General features: G+C 39.2%; 1 protein-coding gene across 4 annotated transcripts in view; it reads left to right on the plus strand.

Annotated features, from left to right (window-relative positions):
• Positions 1-17,258, plus strand: part of RBBP8 (RB binding protein 8, endonuclease) — a 110,008-nt gene that overhangs the window by 34,577 nt on the left and 58,173 nt on the right. For all 4 annotated transcript variants that reach the window (XM_040354063.1, XM_040354065.1, XM_040354061.1 and 1 more), the window contains exons 4-7: positions 3,350-3,445; positions 7,085-7,197; positions 8,179-8,257; positions 15,956-16,146. In XM_040354063.1, the coding sequence (XP_040209997.1) occupies positions 3,350-3,445; positions 7,085-7,197; positions 8,179-8,257; positions 15,956-16,146 (479 nt within the window). The remainder of the gene's footprint in view (positions 1-3,349; positions 3,446-7,084; positions 7,198-8,178; positions 8,258-15,955; positions 16,147-17,258) is intronic.

Below are 17,258 nucleotides of genomic sequence, written 5' to 3' on the forward strand. Positions count from 1 at the left end.
TCCAATCATCTATATGGCCTATGAAACCGGAAGCTAGGAGCATTTCATTACTTTGGTTTCGCCAGATATAACCAGCACCATTAGGAAAGCATCTTATCACACCGATCTTGGTGTGGCTAGATGCTTTAAGGGCTGAGGAGAGATCTAGAGTCTAATAGACCCCTGTTTGTTTTTTTTAAAAAGAGTACCTGTCACTACCTATTGCTATCATAGGGGATATTTACATCCAATGTGATGACAATAAAAATGATACAAATAAATAAATCAATGGGTCAGTGTAAAAAAAAAAGAAAAAAGCAAAGGAGAATGCAAGCATCGTTCTTGTGCCTTATGTAAACAGCAATTGCACCATGCATGTGAGGTGTAACAGCAAACGTCTGGTCAAGGGCAGTAATTATAGCAGTAGACCTTCTCTGTAAAGTGGTAACCTGTAAAGGCTTTTAAACGTTTTTAAGAATGTATGTAGTTTGTCACCGCTGCACGGGTGTGCGTAATTTTAAAGCATGTCGTGTTTGGTATCTATGTACTCAGCATAACATCATCTTTTTATATTTTATCAAACATTTGGGCAATTATAGTGTGTTTTTGTGCATTAAAATTAAAAAGTGTTTTTTCCCCACAATTTTTTTTTTTTTTTTAATTGCTGTACAAATACTTTATGAAATAAAAATTACAACACCCACCATTTTAATCTGTAGGGCCTCTGCTTTTAAAAATTCTATAATGTTTGAGGGTTCAAAGTAATTTTCTAGCAAAAAAAATGTAAACAAAAAGTGTCAGAGCCGGTTCACACTGGGGCGGCACGACTTCGGGGGCGACTCGGCAAGGCGTCCTGAAGACGACTTCAGAGGCGACTTGCAAAATGACTTCTGTATAGAAGTCAATGCAAGTCGCCCCAAGTTGCCCCCGAAGTCGTACAAGAACCTTTTTCTAAGTTGGAGTGACTTGCGTCGCTCCTATTAGAACGGTTCTATTGAATAGAATGGGACGCAACTTGTCAGGCGGCTGAGTCGCCTGACGAGTCGCCCCAGTGTGAACCGACTCTTAGGGCTTGTATGTTTCATTTTTTACTTGTTAGTGGGGTCAAATCATTGTTTTTCGACCAATGACAAAAAAAAGAGCTGGATGGGGAAAAAAAAAATCTTGGCACAATCTACTAACAATGTATGGTTTTCATTCAGGAATATACATTCATTTCAAAATCAAGTGTTAAAAGCAAATTACATTTTAAAACCACATTTGTCTTTTCATTGAAATCATTTTTTGTATGAACATTTGATCGAATATGTACTAGTGTCCTTAAATTACCGTGGTCCTATTTCTTAAGCATTCTGTATTTGCATTTAGACATTTTATACACCCTCTAGGTCAGGGGTAGGACTTTTAAGAGTTTTTTTCATAATGGGGGACAAAGTCTCCTAGTTTGTGTGATCAAGGAAAACCCTTTAAGTTAATCGGTGTGCAGTTAGGCACAGCTTTATTTTTACATGTCCCAGATTTCATGAACCAAAGAAGTAAACGCTTGCTTAGTTGTATGCCTTTCGGTTCTGTTCACTCTTTCCAATCTGACATGTGAAGGACTAGGTAGGCATATAAAATGTGCTAGAGTACCATTGTTTCACAGCCCTGGTATAAACAGAAGATTTGTCCTCCAAGTCGAACCACTATTCTCTAAATTTGCATGTTTTCACAAATCTCAGAAATGTAATGGTGTTCTGATAATTGGGTACAATAAGCATATTAGTCTTTAGATTTGTCTCTGTAGCAGTTCTGCTTATGCTGGGAGGTTCTTGCATATTATGTATAATAAATAGAGCTGGGGAAATTAAAGATTAATTCGTTGATTTAATCTTAAATTTTTTTGATCGATCAAAATTCTTGACGTCACTGGACAGTGAGACTTACCCTGCTAAATGCGAGCAAACTGCACCCATTGGATTGAGGTACCTTTGCATCTGTGGAGCAGGAGGATGCATCAGGCTCCATCAGGGCAAGGGGGCAAAAATAACCATCGTTTTCCTCTCCTAAGCAGTTTTGTGCAGACAATTCTTTGTGTATCTGCAACATCTGTTCCGTGCGAAAGACTGTTCAGTTCTTCAGGGTATATTGTCAATAAAATGCGATCATGTCTGCTTCCAGAATATGTAAACACTCTGGTATGTCTGTGTGACTGTCTAAAGTGATGCCTTCTTGCCTACTATAAAGTGACTGACAGTCAATATACTAGATACATTTTATAATTCAAGTTAAAATAACTTTCTATGTTTTTCTTAAAGTTTAAAAGGAAAAATTACGTCAGTGCTACAGTTTGAATTTAAAACGTATTTGTGTGAACTGTGAAGATAAGTCATGGATTGTGGAAACTAACTAGTGTTGGGTGATTTGTATATAGTGTGTATACCACATTTACCACTGACTTGTATATAGTGTGTATACCACATTTACCACTGACTAATGCAGAGTTGCAATGCATGGAGATCAGCTAAAAGTAGTTTGATCTTTATGTGCGTTATAATTAATCGAAATTAGTCGATTAATCGATTAAAAAAAAAACGATTAATCGAACAAGAAAATTTTAATTCATAACAGCCCTAATAATAAAATATATAAAAAAAAAAAATGTTTGCTATGTATTGCCGACATGAAGGCTTCATTCAAACTGTTCTAAAGATTCTCACAGTACTTCAAAGTGCCTGAAAATATTTTGTCAGCTCAGTCCTGGTGTCTGTGGGTGATGAATATTGTCAGCGAGCTTCAGTTGTGACTTAATGCATACCACACAAATACTTTAATTATTGTTTGCTGGAGTCTCTCGACAAGCACTCCATTGTAGATACAATAGCTGTATATAGGCATTCCTGTTCTCTGTGACCCTCACTGAATACCTGAGGTTTAATATTTCAGAGCTGATAACCAGTGTGACAATGAATGCCTTATGTTTTTCCAAGCTTTCCCATTGAATCTAATGATCTCTGAGAGACTGGGTCATAAACCATGATTGCCAGTGCAATTTCTAGCCAAGCCGTCAGTCATTTAACATGATGTAGCCTTCAGATATTTTAACATGTCATGTTCAACTTTCTCATGTTGTGTTTATTTTTTATTTTTTTTCAGTGAACATTCTTAAATATGAATAGATGTATAAATTATTGGTAGACACACCCAGTAGCCAGAAACGTGCTGCAGTAACATTTGTTTAAAACACATTTCTGTTAGTAAATGCATGTTGCGTGGCAACTTCATTCTCTGTTACCCTACAGATTGGATTGACTTCTGATGTTTGTAGTATTTATATATGATATATTTTATATATATATTGCTTCTGACAAGATTGATTGTGTGTGTGCAGGGATGCCCAGAGACTTGAAGAATTTTACACTAAAAACCAGCAGCTCAGAGAGCAGCAGAAGGCACTACATGACACAATCAAAGTTTTGGAAGATCGGTAAGAAGCACATGGGGAGGGGGATGAAACTGAATATAATGGGTCATGCAGAATTTAAATGAAGTAAAAAGAGGTTTATGCATAAAGTAGCTTTGCAGTTAAAGCAACTGTTTTGTTTAAGTCAGGTATAGCCCATTCTACTCCCAGCATGCATCTTTTTTCATTTTGCTAGTGTTCTAGAATGGATGTCTATTCTCTTTTGAGAAAAGTTTCTCCTTGTTTACTAGGCATTTAATTTTCTTTGTTTCATATATTTATATATATATTTTTTTTATCAATACATTTTTTTAAATCGGGATATCATTTACATGCTGCTAAGCTGGACTATACATCTACTCTGATAGGCTGATCCTAAGCGTTACCTTGGAGATTTTACCTGGATCTCGCTGCATCAAAGTTTCATGGGCCACCAGTTATATGGTGACACTATACTGCTAGCATAACTGTACTCCTAGGGATAAATAAGTCTAGTCTCTAGGCAACCCTATTTGTCTGAAGACCAGGTTATCCTCTGCACTGGTGGCTCAGGAATCCAGCTCTTGAGTTTTGAAAATGTTTCCTCCTGCTATCTCAGAAGATCATCACACCTGATGTAAGCCTAAAGTGCTGGGAAGGGGCCCCGTCACCTTGTTGGTACAGGAGACTTGGTCGACAGAGGAATCCTATCACCTGATTCTTGATCTCTGAGCAATTTGGTTTTCCCTGCAATCCAGATGACCCTCGAGGATCAGGGTGTCCGGATCAGTTGGACAGTGCTGCGGCCGTATCATCACCATGGGGGAACCAAAGGTATTGTTGCAGAGAGAGAGAGGTGGAAATGATTCTAGCCTGGTCAGAACTCAATGTTTCAGCCTTCTCTGCCATTCGAATTCCAGACATGGAAAATTGGCAGGCATACTACCTCAGCCATTGCCTGGACCTGAGGGAGAAGCTCCTACACCCAGGAGTGTTTTAGGATTTGTGTCAGAGGTAGGGGGCTCTGGATGTGGACCTGCTGGCTTCCAAGTAGAGTACCACGCTTCGCAGATTTCTCTCCAGATGCAGAGATCGTCTTGAGAAACGAATGCATACGTGAGTAGCTCCCGCATATGAAAACTGTGTTCAAACCACACATGTGAGGTATCGCCACGATCGTTGCAGCAAGAGCAATAAATAATAGCCCTAGACCCTCTCTGTAACTCAAAACATGCAACCTGTAGGATTTTTTTTTAAACGTCGCAGATGGAGATTTTTAAGGGTAAATGTTTGTCGCAATCTTTAGGCGTGACATGTTGGGTATCAATTTCCTTGGCGTAACATCATCTTTCACAACATAAAAAAGGAAAAGGGCTGAATTTACTGTTATCTTATTTTTTAATTAAAAAATAAGATATTTTCTAAAAAAAAACGAAGTATTGCAACAGCCGCCATTTTATTCTCTAGGTTGTTGGAACTCCCAAACATATATTGTTTTTAAGTAATCTTGTAGCAAAAAAAAAAAAGATTTTTATAACAACAAATCTCAGAAAGAGGCTCGGTCCTTAAGTGGTTAAATCAACTCGCTTTAAATCATAATTTTTAAAGCGCAACTGTCATTTCTGTCCTGCAGCGGCTCCTCTGACCCGCTGTTGACTCACCAATGGTCCCATTCACTTTTAGGTAAGGGACGTGGCGGCAGAAGGTTAGTGGATCCCTGTTTACAGGCGCTGCCATGATGGATCTAAAATGACAGGTGCCCTTTAAATGTAAGGACTCATTCTTGCTGGTAGTTAGTCTTTAATACTTGCAAACAAAATGAAGGTTTCCTATTTAGAATAAGCTATCAGGTTAGTAAAACAGCGATATTAGAACCGATTCAATCGTACTGTTTGTAGTGTATATAGATTTGCAACACAATGGGATAAAGGCATATTTCTGATCTGTTTTACCTCATGGTTACTGTGCCATTGTGTGAATGCATCAATGCAGTGCATGTTATCTCAGCTTGCAGAGCTTGGATTCATTGAATGAGTTTACCAAAAATGTAAATATTGCAGAATATACAGCCTCATGCTACGTAACTAAGCTCCATTGCATGCTAAATTATTAATGTAGCTTAATGGAAATCTTTGGATAGATTTTTGGTAAAAAAAACAAAACAATCAATTAACTACTTCAATACAGGGCAATTTCACCCCCTTCCTGCCCAGGCCAATTTTCAGCTTTTAGCACTGTCACACTTTGAATGACAATATATGCTTATTGGGATTTTTATTTTTTTTACCAAAAATATGTAGCGGAATATATATTGGCCCAAATTGATGAAGAAATTAGATTTCAATTTTTTTTGTTGGATATGTTTTATTGCAGACGGTAAAAAATACTGTTTGTGTTGTGCTTCTTTTTTTCGTTTATATTGCAAAATATAGAAAATGTGAAGATGTGATTAAATGCCATAAAAAAAAAGCTCTATCTGTGGGGGGGGGGGGGCATACATTTTATTTCGGTACAGGTTTGCACGACCATGCAATTGTCCGTTTAAAGGGTTAATAAAGGAACATTTTTCTTTTTTTTTAAATAACAAACATGTTATACTTACCTCCACTGTGCAGTTCGTTTTGCACAGAGTGGCCCCGATCCACGTCTTCTGGGGTCCCTCGGCGGCTGTCTCTGGTCCTCCCCGCAAGAACTCACCACATTCATGCAAGAGAGCTTGCATGGTGGTGAGTCCTTGCGGGCACGCTCCCGTGATACAGCGAGTGGCCATAGCCGCACACTGTATCACTCAGCGCGCCGGGTCACTGGATGTGATTGACAGCAGCGCCAGCCAATGGCTGCACTGCTCTCAATCCATCCGCTCTAGCCAATCAGCAGCCAGAGGATCTCGGGACCGAGCGCGGGACTTTCGAGGGGTCAGGTAAGTAAAACGGGGGCTGGGGAGGGGCCGGCATCATCAGATGTGTTTTCACCTTAATGCATAGATTGCATTATGGTGAATTTTTTTTTTTTCCTTTACAACTCCTTTTAAGTAATGCAGTGTTGTATCGAAAAAAATAGCCTGGTGATGAAGGGGGCTATGTGGTTAAGGTCCCTCAGGCAGTTCTTTGAACTACAGGGTGCCCCAGTCTTATGGCAGGAATACACAATAAGAAAATCAGGCGAAAAGTTCAGTTTCTACTCGTTGATGCCCAGCAAGTAATACTCTATATTGTGAACGAAAAAGACATATTTGAAAAATTGTGTTGTATCGTTTGCGAATGAATGATATTCTATTAGTTGGTTTGAAGGTTGTCCATAAAACATCTCTTGAACATTATCACGCATGATCGAAACTGGTAGACGACCCCACTTGTACCCAAGACGTCAGCACTAAATATAAAATCGATTGCTTTTTTTAAAGATTTTTTTTGATTTGTTAATGTTGGCAACGATTTCGACCAATGAACGCTGTTTCGTTGATGGAGTGATCGGTCCATTTTTTAACCGTGTATTACTGCTATTCTGGTTTATTTTGAGCCACGTCGCACGACCGCGCAATTGTCTGTTAAAGCGACGCAGTGCCGAATTGTAAAAACCCCTTGGGTCATTTAGCAGCATATTGGTCCGGTCCTTAAGTGGTTAATCATCATGACAGTTAATAACTAGAAACTAACATTAAACAAATATGTTTGATTCTGCTAGGCTCCGAGCTGGACTGTGTGACCGCTGTGCAGTAACTGAAGAGCACATGAGAAAGAAACAACAAGAATTTGAAAACATTCGACAGCAGAACATGAAACTCATAACTGAGCTTAGTAAGAATTCACATTCCTCTAATTTGTCATTTCCCCTGCTTTACCTTTATTCTTTCATGAAACAACTGCAGTCGTTTTATTAGAATTAGTATGAAGTTGGATATTATATCTATGGTTTGTACATGAAATGGCTTTTGTCGTTATAACCTTAAAGAGGAAAAAAAACCCTGATGGGTTTTACTTCCTATTTTTTCCCCTGCAAAGTAAAAACATAATGGGCTAGTGTGCACCGCATACTAGCCCATTATGTTGCACTTACCTGCAAATGAAGCCCGCGAGGTCCCCATGTCCATCTTCACCCCTCTTCCTCCTGGAACCGTGGACTCCGACTCTGTGACTGACCGGAGTTTCATGCGTGTGGGACCCAACGGTCACAGCACAGGCCCTTTAGAAACGGTACGACCGTGCCCTTTTCCTCAGTGCGCATGTGCCGATGACATCAGTGCAAGCGTATATGTGGTAAATATCTCCTACACCGTGCATGTTTAGGAGATATTTCCAGTGCCTATAGGTAAGCATTATTATAGGGAAAAGTCCTGTGTAAGGGTTTACAACCACTTTAATGGTAAAAACAAATGCAGTTTTCTCCTCTGGCGGGTTAAGATTGCTTTTATGTGTTGTCCTGGAGACCCCATTGTCCTTGTTTCTTGTCCTTTTCATCATAAAGCTCAAAAGTAAGATGAAAAATGTCCTCAATAGTAATAGATGACAACAAAAACAAAGGCATTGCCCACCCTACACAAAAGCATCACACAAATAAATGGTTTAAGCCACAACTTTATTTTTTCGAATGTTCAATGAAGGTTTTGAACAGATGAGATTTTTCCTTGCTTTCTGTGTGGGCATTGGGACAACATCTGCAAGTTGCAAAATTACACCATTCATAAATGAGGACATATTTGGTACAGCATACAAAGAGTTGGGCCTTGTCTTTTATGTTCCTTGTAATACTGACATTTTTGTTATGATGTGTTGGTACAGTGGAAGAAAAAAACACACTGCAGGATGAAAACAAAAGACTCTCAAAGCAACTTGAGCACATGCAGAAGGCGGCAACAGAGTAAGTAGCATCTTTAAATTCCAGTGTTCTGTTTCCAGAACACATGCTGAGACTTTATTCTGGCAAACTACATGTACAAAAGTGTAATTACTGTTAAAATAAAGTATAGTTTTTTTGTAGCATTATTAAAAGTTTCCTATACAAAGAAGATAAGGAGCTGCTCTTGTTATTTGATCTGTCCTTTTGTATATATTTTTTAAAGCTAACAATTGTAAGTTGAAAGCCAATCTGTGAATTTCCTGAGAGAGTCTCAAGTGTTCCAACCTTATATTTTGTGATACATTCTACATTGTATTAAGGAAATGGCCCTTTTAAAATAACTAAACCAAGAGTAAAAAATATAATATCAAGTCCTTGGCTGTTTTGGCTGAATTGGTATCTACTTTTCAGGCTAAACATGTTTTCAGAAAGCTCAGAAAATACATGCGGAAATAGTTTTATCCATCTTCTGTAAACTATTACCTATTCCATATGTGATGGAGATAGACAGACAGTGTTGTAGTCCATCCTTTGCAAAAATCACAAGTTCTTTTAGATAAAGTGAAAGAGTGGGCTGAAAATGGACAGGGAATGTAAATCTGATTACCAGGTTAAAAATCAAATGAAAAAAGGCAGGAAACAAAGGAAAAATAATGCAGCCACCTTATCTAATGCCTCGTACACATAATTAGTTTTCCTGACAAGAAAAGTGAGGTTTTTGTCAGGAATTCTGACCATGTGTATGCTCCATCACACTATTTCTGCCAGTCTTCCTGCCAAGAAAAGATTGGGAGCAGGATCCCAATTTTCGTGACCGGAAAAATTCCAATTGCGGACGTCTGTATGCATTTACGACGCGAAAAAAACTTGCATGCTCAGAATCAAGCAGAAGAACCGAACTGCCTATTAAACTTCATTGATCTCGGCTCGTCGTACATGTTGTTCGTCACTGCGTTCTTGACGTTCGGATTTTCAGACAAGATTAGTGTGACCGTGTGTATGCAAGACAAATTTCAGCCGTTTTCCTGCTGGAAAAAAACGTGGTTTTCCTTTTGGAAAAACTGATCATGTGTACGAGGCATCAGGACTTCTGAGCTGCAATATATTCGACTTTTGCTTTTGGGTTTAGATGCACATAAAGTGCAAGAAGAGGCTTGTGTTCAATCAACTCCCCACAATCGGTTAAACAAGTCCATCATTACGTGTATAATTTCAAATCTGTTTGTACTTTTTTTTTTTTATTATAAAGCATATATTGGTCATGTAGCTTCAATACCTCTCCAGTCACACAGCTGGAGCAGCTGGTGGTCTTCTTTCTCCTGTTTCCTCTGTCAGAGCACTCTCAGGAATTAGGACACCTGTTCATCCATATTCATGAGAAAACATAACATCATAGATGTGACAGGCACAGACACCGACAACGGTACGATAAAGTCCCTGTGAGCAGCCACATTAGGCTGCACAGGCACACCATTGTTGAAGCACGGGAGAATTGTTTTTAAAGTTAAAGATTTTGAATTGTTTTGCCTGTATGACCCTCTGTGGCTGCATGGGATCTAAACTTGGTCTTGCCTGTTTTGCAGGCTTCTACTTTTGAAGTTTTCTTAGAATTTCCCTTGTTGCGCTTTACGAGCAAGGTTATGCCAATCCTCAGCTCACAAGGTCTCAGAATTGGCTTGGTTTCCTGCACAGATCCTATGTTCCAGCTTCTTCACCAGAATAAGGTTGTGTTGATGCCTCGGTACTCTTTTCTACCCATGGTGGTTCCTTTGATCCATATAAATACATATAATAAATTATAAACAAGCGCGCAACCAAAATTTCAATAAAGTGTCATTATAGAAATCCCTATGTGAAATAGTCAAATCAGTAATGATTGTGCATATAAAAATACGCAAAAACAGTGAATGACAACAAGAGGCAAATGTATTCAAAGTGAATTATTTGTGGAAAATGTTCATTGTGTGAAAAAAGAACAAAGTCCCAAAGCATAAAAATAAGACACTTCTTGGATTTAATCCAATAGCTACTAAGAGGATCTCAGGTTATAGAGATCTCTAGAGTGTGTGCATCAGCCTGCCAGCCACGATAAATGACCAACTTGATCAAGGAGGGATGCTTCCGTCTTGTTGGATGAGGATATCACCTTCAGCTATTCATCAGACCGGATCACACCACACAGGAAGGAAAAGCAGGCAGAATCGACTCAACTTTACCAGGCACTTGATCTGGGAATAGTAGGCTCAGCAAAAAAGGGACAATAGAGTCTTCATGGTGAAGTATATCAAAAATTGGAGGTTTATTTTTAAAAAAAAACACAGTCAAGTGTCACAACAACCAAAAAATAAATTTCACAGCAGGTGTCCAGAGCAAAATAATATAAAAGGCACAACGATAAAAAAAAGAGTTCCTTTGCACATCAGCCAAGGATCAAACCTAAAGCTGAATAATATGAGCGTGATGGCGTTAGGAAATGTTGCTCCACCCGACGCGTTTCCCCAAAGATGGCTTCAACTAGGAACGGAGGCTGACTTCCCACGCCAGCGCATCACACTTATATACTTAAAAGGCAGCCAGGACACCAGAAGTGACATTTTTCAACCTCACCTGCGTAGTCACTGGATAAATTGAATCAAACTAACTGAATAGACCTATCGGAAATACATCTGACATATCCTTCAGCAAAATAGATATGTGTATGTGAGAAAAAGCTCCCTCTTGAAAAGAATTCTCCCGCATAAACGCATACAGCTATACAAAAAAGGAACAAACGTGTACTAAATAGACAATATAGATAAATCATTTAGGACTGCATAAATAAATCACTTAAGATTGCATACAGAGAATGCGAATACAAGGATAAAAGACGTGTTATGAAACATATTTGCATATGCAAATATACCCCAAAAATACTTAAAAAAGGATAAAGGACGTGTATGAAATATATTTGCATATGCAAATATACTTTAAAAATACTTAAAAAAGAAGTAAAAACCAAGGATGATTACCTATTATCAATGAAACAATTGATATCCCACTCCACATTTAAGCCAAAGGTTTTATAGCAATGGAGGTCATATATCCATCGAGTTTCACAACGGGAAATATGTCTTACCAAATAATCTCCCCTCCAATGTGGTGGGGTGTACTTTTCTATGGCCAGTACTTTGAGTAAAGAGGGGTCTCTATTATGATGCATACGAAAGTGCCTTGATACACTATGTTCAATAAAACCTCTCCTTATGTTCTCTAGGTGCTTCCCTATTCTTACATTAAAAGCTCTTTTTGTTCTGCCGAAGTACTGTAACCAGCAAGGGCAAATTAAAAGGTAGATAACCCCTATAGTTCCACAAGCAATAAAATCTTTGATTTTATATGACCTTGAGGTAACGTGAACTAAAGGTAGACGTTCTCATAGTTTGAGAGGTTTTGCAGACTTTACACTTCTTACATGGGAAAAATCCCTTTAAATTCCCAAACATACTCATCCTAGAAGGTATATCAATTACACTAGGTGCTAGTTTATCTTTCAAAGTTGATGTTCTCCTATAGACAATGTTAGGCTTGGCAGGTAGGAGTGGTCCCAATACCCCATCCCCCTTAAGAACATTCCAGTGTTTCCTCATAGTTTTATTCACCCACCAATGCTGGGATGAGAAAGTAGTAATAAATGCCCATTCAAAGCTTCTACTATCATTTATATTTTTAACCTTAGGTTTCAGAAGTGTTTCTCTTTCAATGTTAGTAATTCTAGCAAGATCACTCTCAAAAATGTCAGGATTATATCCTTTATCTATAAAGCGATGTTTTAAAACATTTGCTTGTTCCTTGAAATCTTCTATACGTGAGCAGTTTCTTCTTCACCTCTGGAACTGTCCCTTGGGTATCGCTTCTAACCACTTAGGGTGATGACAGCTTCCTATTGGTATGTATCCATTTCTGTCGGTTGCCTTGAAGAAGGTTTTTGTAATTAATTTTCCCCCCTCTTTCATGATCACCAGGTCCAGAAAGTTAATAGAGGCAATGTCTGCTTCATGGGTAAACTTAATTCCCCATTGGTTATTATTAAACATATCCATGAAGGCTTTGAGAGACTCGACATCACCTTTCCAAATAAAGAAGGAGTCATCAATGAATCTTCGCCAAAATAATAAACGGGGACATCTCCATGAAAAAATATGGTCATTTTCCCATAGAGCCATAAAGAGATTGGCGAGGCTGGGGGCAAATTTTGCCCCCATCGCCACGCCGGTTTGTTGTAAAAAAATATTTTCCATCATAAAATAAATAATTTATGTTATATGGCAAACTTGAGTAATTTCAGAACAAATTCCATTGTAGGTTTATTTATCGACTCCTCTTTATTCAAAAAATACCTTACTGCCTGAAAACCCAAAACATGAGGAATATTCGTTTCTTAAAGAGGACATATCCGCTGTCACCAGCAGAACATCATCTTCAACACTCAATTTGGATATTTCATTTATCATCTGCATAGAATCCCTCAGGAAAGCTGGAGTCTTAATGACTACTGGCTGTAAGAAAGAATCCACATATTTTCCAATCCTTGATGTTAGGGATTCTATGCAACTAATAATAGGCCTACCAGGTGGTTAGGTCAGACTTTTGTGTATCTTAGGGGGATGATAAATAATCAGCATTTTGGGTGCCAAGGGGATTAAGTATTCCATTTCCTTTTTATTAACGATACCCTTTCTAAAGCCATCTTGTATCAACCCATCCTTAGTATATCCATGGGTAGGATCTCGATTGAGGATGGTATGTGTGTCCTCATCAGCCAATAATCGATTAATCTCCTCTAGGTAGTCCTGCTTACTAAAGATGTACAATGCCCCCTCCTTTGTCCGCAGGACGGATTATTAGTTCCTTCTTTTGACATAGTGTTTCCACTCCTTCTTGTACATCCTTCTGATTTTCACTCCTAAAGTGAGCTCTGCGAAAGTCTTCTAAAACCAAATCTTTAAAAACAGTAATACTGGGATCCGGTTTCCCCGGAGGGTTAAATAGGGATGCATTTCTTAAGCCAGTCCCCTTAGACACCTTAGGGTTGGTATCATTAACCACAGTGGGGGGAACCGAATTTCTCATTATGGGGTCTGAGAGGAAGTATCGTTTAATGCTCAACTTTCTCATATATTTCTGTAAATCCTCGGCTCACAAGGTTTTAGAATTGGCTTGGTTTCCTGCTCAGATCCTATGTTCCAGCTTCTTCACCAGAATAAGGTTGTGTTGATGCCTCGGTGCTCTTTTCTACCCATGGTGGTTCCTTCGATCCACCTGAATCGGGCTGTGTGTTGCCATCTTTTTGTTCTAATCCTAAGGAATATGTGCTATACTCTATGAATTTTGTTCCATCTGTTTGAGTTTATCCGATTCCTTTGACATTCTGTGTTTGTTTTGCCTGTTGGTCCTCGCCATGGTCAGACTGCCTCTTGATCCACTATTTCTAGGTGGATGTGTTGGCGCATTTCTCTGGTCTGTGGTATTAAGGTCAGGGTTCCTCCTATCCCTGTCAAAGCCCAATCTACAAGAAGTGTCAATGCTTCCTGTGATTTTCAGCACCAAGCTTCTGTTAAGTTTGTAAGGCACCCTCTGTTGACACATTTACTATGTTCCACTGTTTATGCTTCTGTGGAGACCAGTTTTGGCCTAAAGGTCTTACACGTGGCTCTTGTTGCCCAACCCTCATTTTCAGTGCTTTGGGATATCCCAAGTAGTGATTGAATACAAACTCATCGGTGTCCTGTAATGTATAATTCTTAGAATAGCAGCAACCATGGTATCTGCTTTGTTCTAAGAACAGGGCCAGCAATGAAAGCTGCCTAACAAAATCTTTAACAATCTGACTGCTTTTGGTTACACCTGGAAACATTTGGTAACTAAAATTCTCTAGTTGTAATGCTGGTAAGAAAAAAAAAGCTTTGCATGGCTCGTCAAATACTGTAAGCTCTGGAAGCTGTTCTGGTTCTAAATTAGATGATGTACAGTGCATCATATGATTTCTTATCCGTATATTTTTCATAGCAGGGATGCAAATTTATCTTTTGATTAGGTGATAGATGAAAAGCATTACCCTAATATAACGTATGTGTTGGAGACTAAGCTAGACTGACTAAATCTGTCACTGGTCCTTGGTGAGTGGTTATGTGGACTGAACTGAAGGATTTCTTCTGATAGGAATGTGCCCAATGGCTGAGATAAGTCTTAAGCCTCGTACACACTATCGGATTTTCCGCGGACAAAGCGTCAGACTTTTGTCCTGAAGGGCGTTTGCCAGGAACTTGTCTTGCAGTTGTGTTGTGTTAGCATTGCTTCCGAGCATTTGTGTGTGTACTTTTGTCTGACGGACTTGTGTACACACGATCCGAAAATCTGACAACAGACCGTTGTTCGCGGAAGTTTTTAAAGTCTGCCATCCAACATTTGTCTGCGGAAAATCCAGCAACAATTGTCCGATGAACCGTACAAACGGTCGGATTTTAGGCCAACAGTCTTTCAAGACACAATTCCTGTTGGAATATCCGATCGTGTGTATGAAGCTTTAGACCCTTGTGGGTTTTGGGCTCAGTGGTGGAGAGAAGTCGTAAACTGTCTGGGCAGCTGCCTTTTTGGTTGTTTTACGCATGCAGGACTGGGACTAAATGAGGAAAGGAAGGAATGCCTGGTATCCAAAAGAATTGCGAGTTTGGAAGTCGATTCAAGAATTTTTTATTTAGAGTAGCAACACAAGTACATCAAGCTGGATGCTCCCTTCTTTCCTCACTTTGTCCCAGTCTTACCATAATAAAGGCTTAAAAAATATTGTTCAGTGTGTTGCACATTTGAGAGACTAAAACACTGCAGTACATATAAGGCCATTTATGCACCCTAACAAAGTAAATTCCGTCATGACCTTTCTTATTGCTATAACATAACCATGTAATTTTTACAGGGCTTATTTTCAGGGGGAACTTGTTCCACCCCCTCTGGCTCAGACCAGGGGGGGGGGGCTCTGCTGCTCAACACGATCACTTGTAAACACAGAAGTCTGGTTTCTGCGTTTAAAAGTGACAGCTCTGCACTCTGTGTGTAATGCAATCCTGGTATTTAGTGCCCCTTTAATACCCTCCTACTGTTCCTGAAATTTGACTGATCACACCCACTATTTGATGTGATTTGGAGGGTGTGTGTGTGTGGAGTGGTTTTTGGGGGCCACGGTTAAGTTCCAGCACCTATTGTTTGAGGAAAAAAAAGCCCTGCGTTTTTACTCTTATTGTTTAGCACAAATGTTTACAGAACAAGCACAAATCTAGAAAAAAGTGTATTGGTCCTCCCTTCTTAGCCCTGGTAAGCTGAGCTGCTTACTTATGTCAGAATGACCGCCTCTTCTGCTTTGTACCACCTTCAGAAATGTCTTCAGCTCTGAGCATGCATGCACAGTATGCTCTCATAGACATGAATTGGGCTATATTCAGAGTGCCTCCTATTTTGGTTTATATGCCTGAAAAAGACTATATTCGCTTGAAGGAGGTAAACATCTGAGTAGACCATGGCTATCATGCCGAAATATGTTCTGAGGTTTCTAAAATATAAAATCGGTGGGCTAGGAGGTATTTTATTAATCAAAGTTTACTTGTTATTTTAATGTACTAAACTGTAACTATCGGATAACAGAAATAAGCTACTATTTTGATTTTGGGATCTGCTTTAATATTTTAGCACAAAGCTGAAGGCACATGAGGAAGATACAGCCAGTCATGAAGATGGCGAGGATGGCATTATTCCCGATTCACCAATTAGTTCTATTTCTGCAAATGTGGTTAGTAGAATGCGCAGAAGAAAACTGAATAAGCATATTCGCTATACAGAACGCACACAAGATGAATCGGAGATTTCAGAAACCACAAACGGTAAGTTACATGACTTTTTTCCAGATTATAGTTCTGACCGTCATAATTCAGAATAACAAGAATGAACCCTACCAGTATAACAGTGTAAGCTAATCTCATACAAATACATTTTAAGTCATCGTCCAAACCCAGTATTGGGTGTCTTTATAAAAAGGTTAACCTTATTTGTTTAAAAGTAAATACATTTTTTTTATCATCCATTAAGGCACACAAGAATTTAAGAGTTCCCAACAGTTGGGTTGTATTGCTGCCTACATGGCGTTAGGTCACTGGCAAACAAAAACTGTTAAGCCATATCACCATGGCTGTAGAATTAATAGGGCTAAGTTCACATTAGTGCAGTGCTGTTTTGATCCAATTTACAATGCAATTTTGTAGTACAGCTGCAGTGCAACATGATGCGTTTGATACATTTTTTCATGCGTGTTTTACTACTGCGACTCATCCCTGTTGTCAGGTAGCATAGATGAGTCATTGGTTATTAAGGATCCTACACTTGGAATCTGGAAGCCTGTACCTATTCGCATGAGGGGTCAGGATCTGGGAACCCCCTTGTTAAAGAGGCTTCCAATTTTCGATCAGCTATTCCCCACAACCAACGGGCCAGGGTTGTGGGGAAGAGGCCTTTGTCCACATCGACATGGGGACAAGGTGCTTTGCCAGGAGGTACCTCCCCATTTTGTGGGGATGTGGCCGTATTGGGTTATAGGAAGTTGGCGGGTACTAGCTTCTTAACCTATAACTCGTCTCTGCTGGTGACATCAGGATATAGTCACTCGTGTTTAGGATGCAAACGAGTGCTGCCTCATAACAACCAGCACATAAAATCGCATCAAAAAAGACATGTAGGTGTGACTTTGATGCATTTCCGTTGAAGTCTATGTAGCAAAATTGTACTTCATCGCACCAAAGTAGCACTGGGCCTTTCCCCAAAGCCGCTTCGCCATTGCGCTGCATTGATGTGAGCAGGCATCATGGGAAGCAAAGTCTTTTTCCATTGTTTCGAGATCAAGTTTGAGCCAAGGCTTTTTTTTTTCTTTCTGTTGTCCTATTAGGTTGGACGCCTTTTTTTTTTTTTTTCTTTGATTTCATAAATACCTAAAAAAAAAAAC

This window comes from Rana temporaria, chromosome 5 (assembly GCF_905171775.1).
Source record: "Rana temporaria chromosome 5, aRanTem1.1, whole genome shotgun sequence".
NCBI lineage: Eukaryota > Metazoa > Chordata > Amphibia > Anura > Ranidae > Rana > Rana temporaria.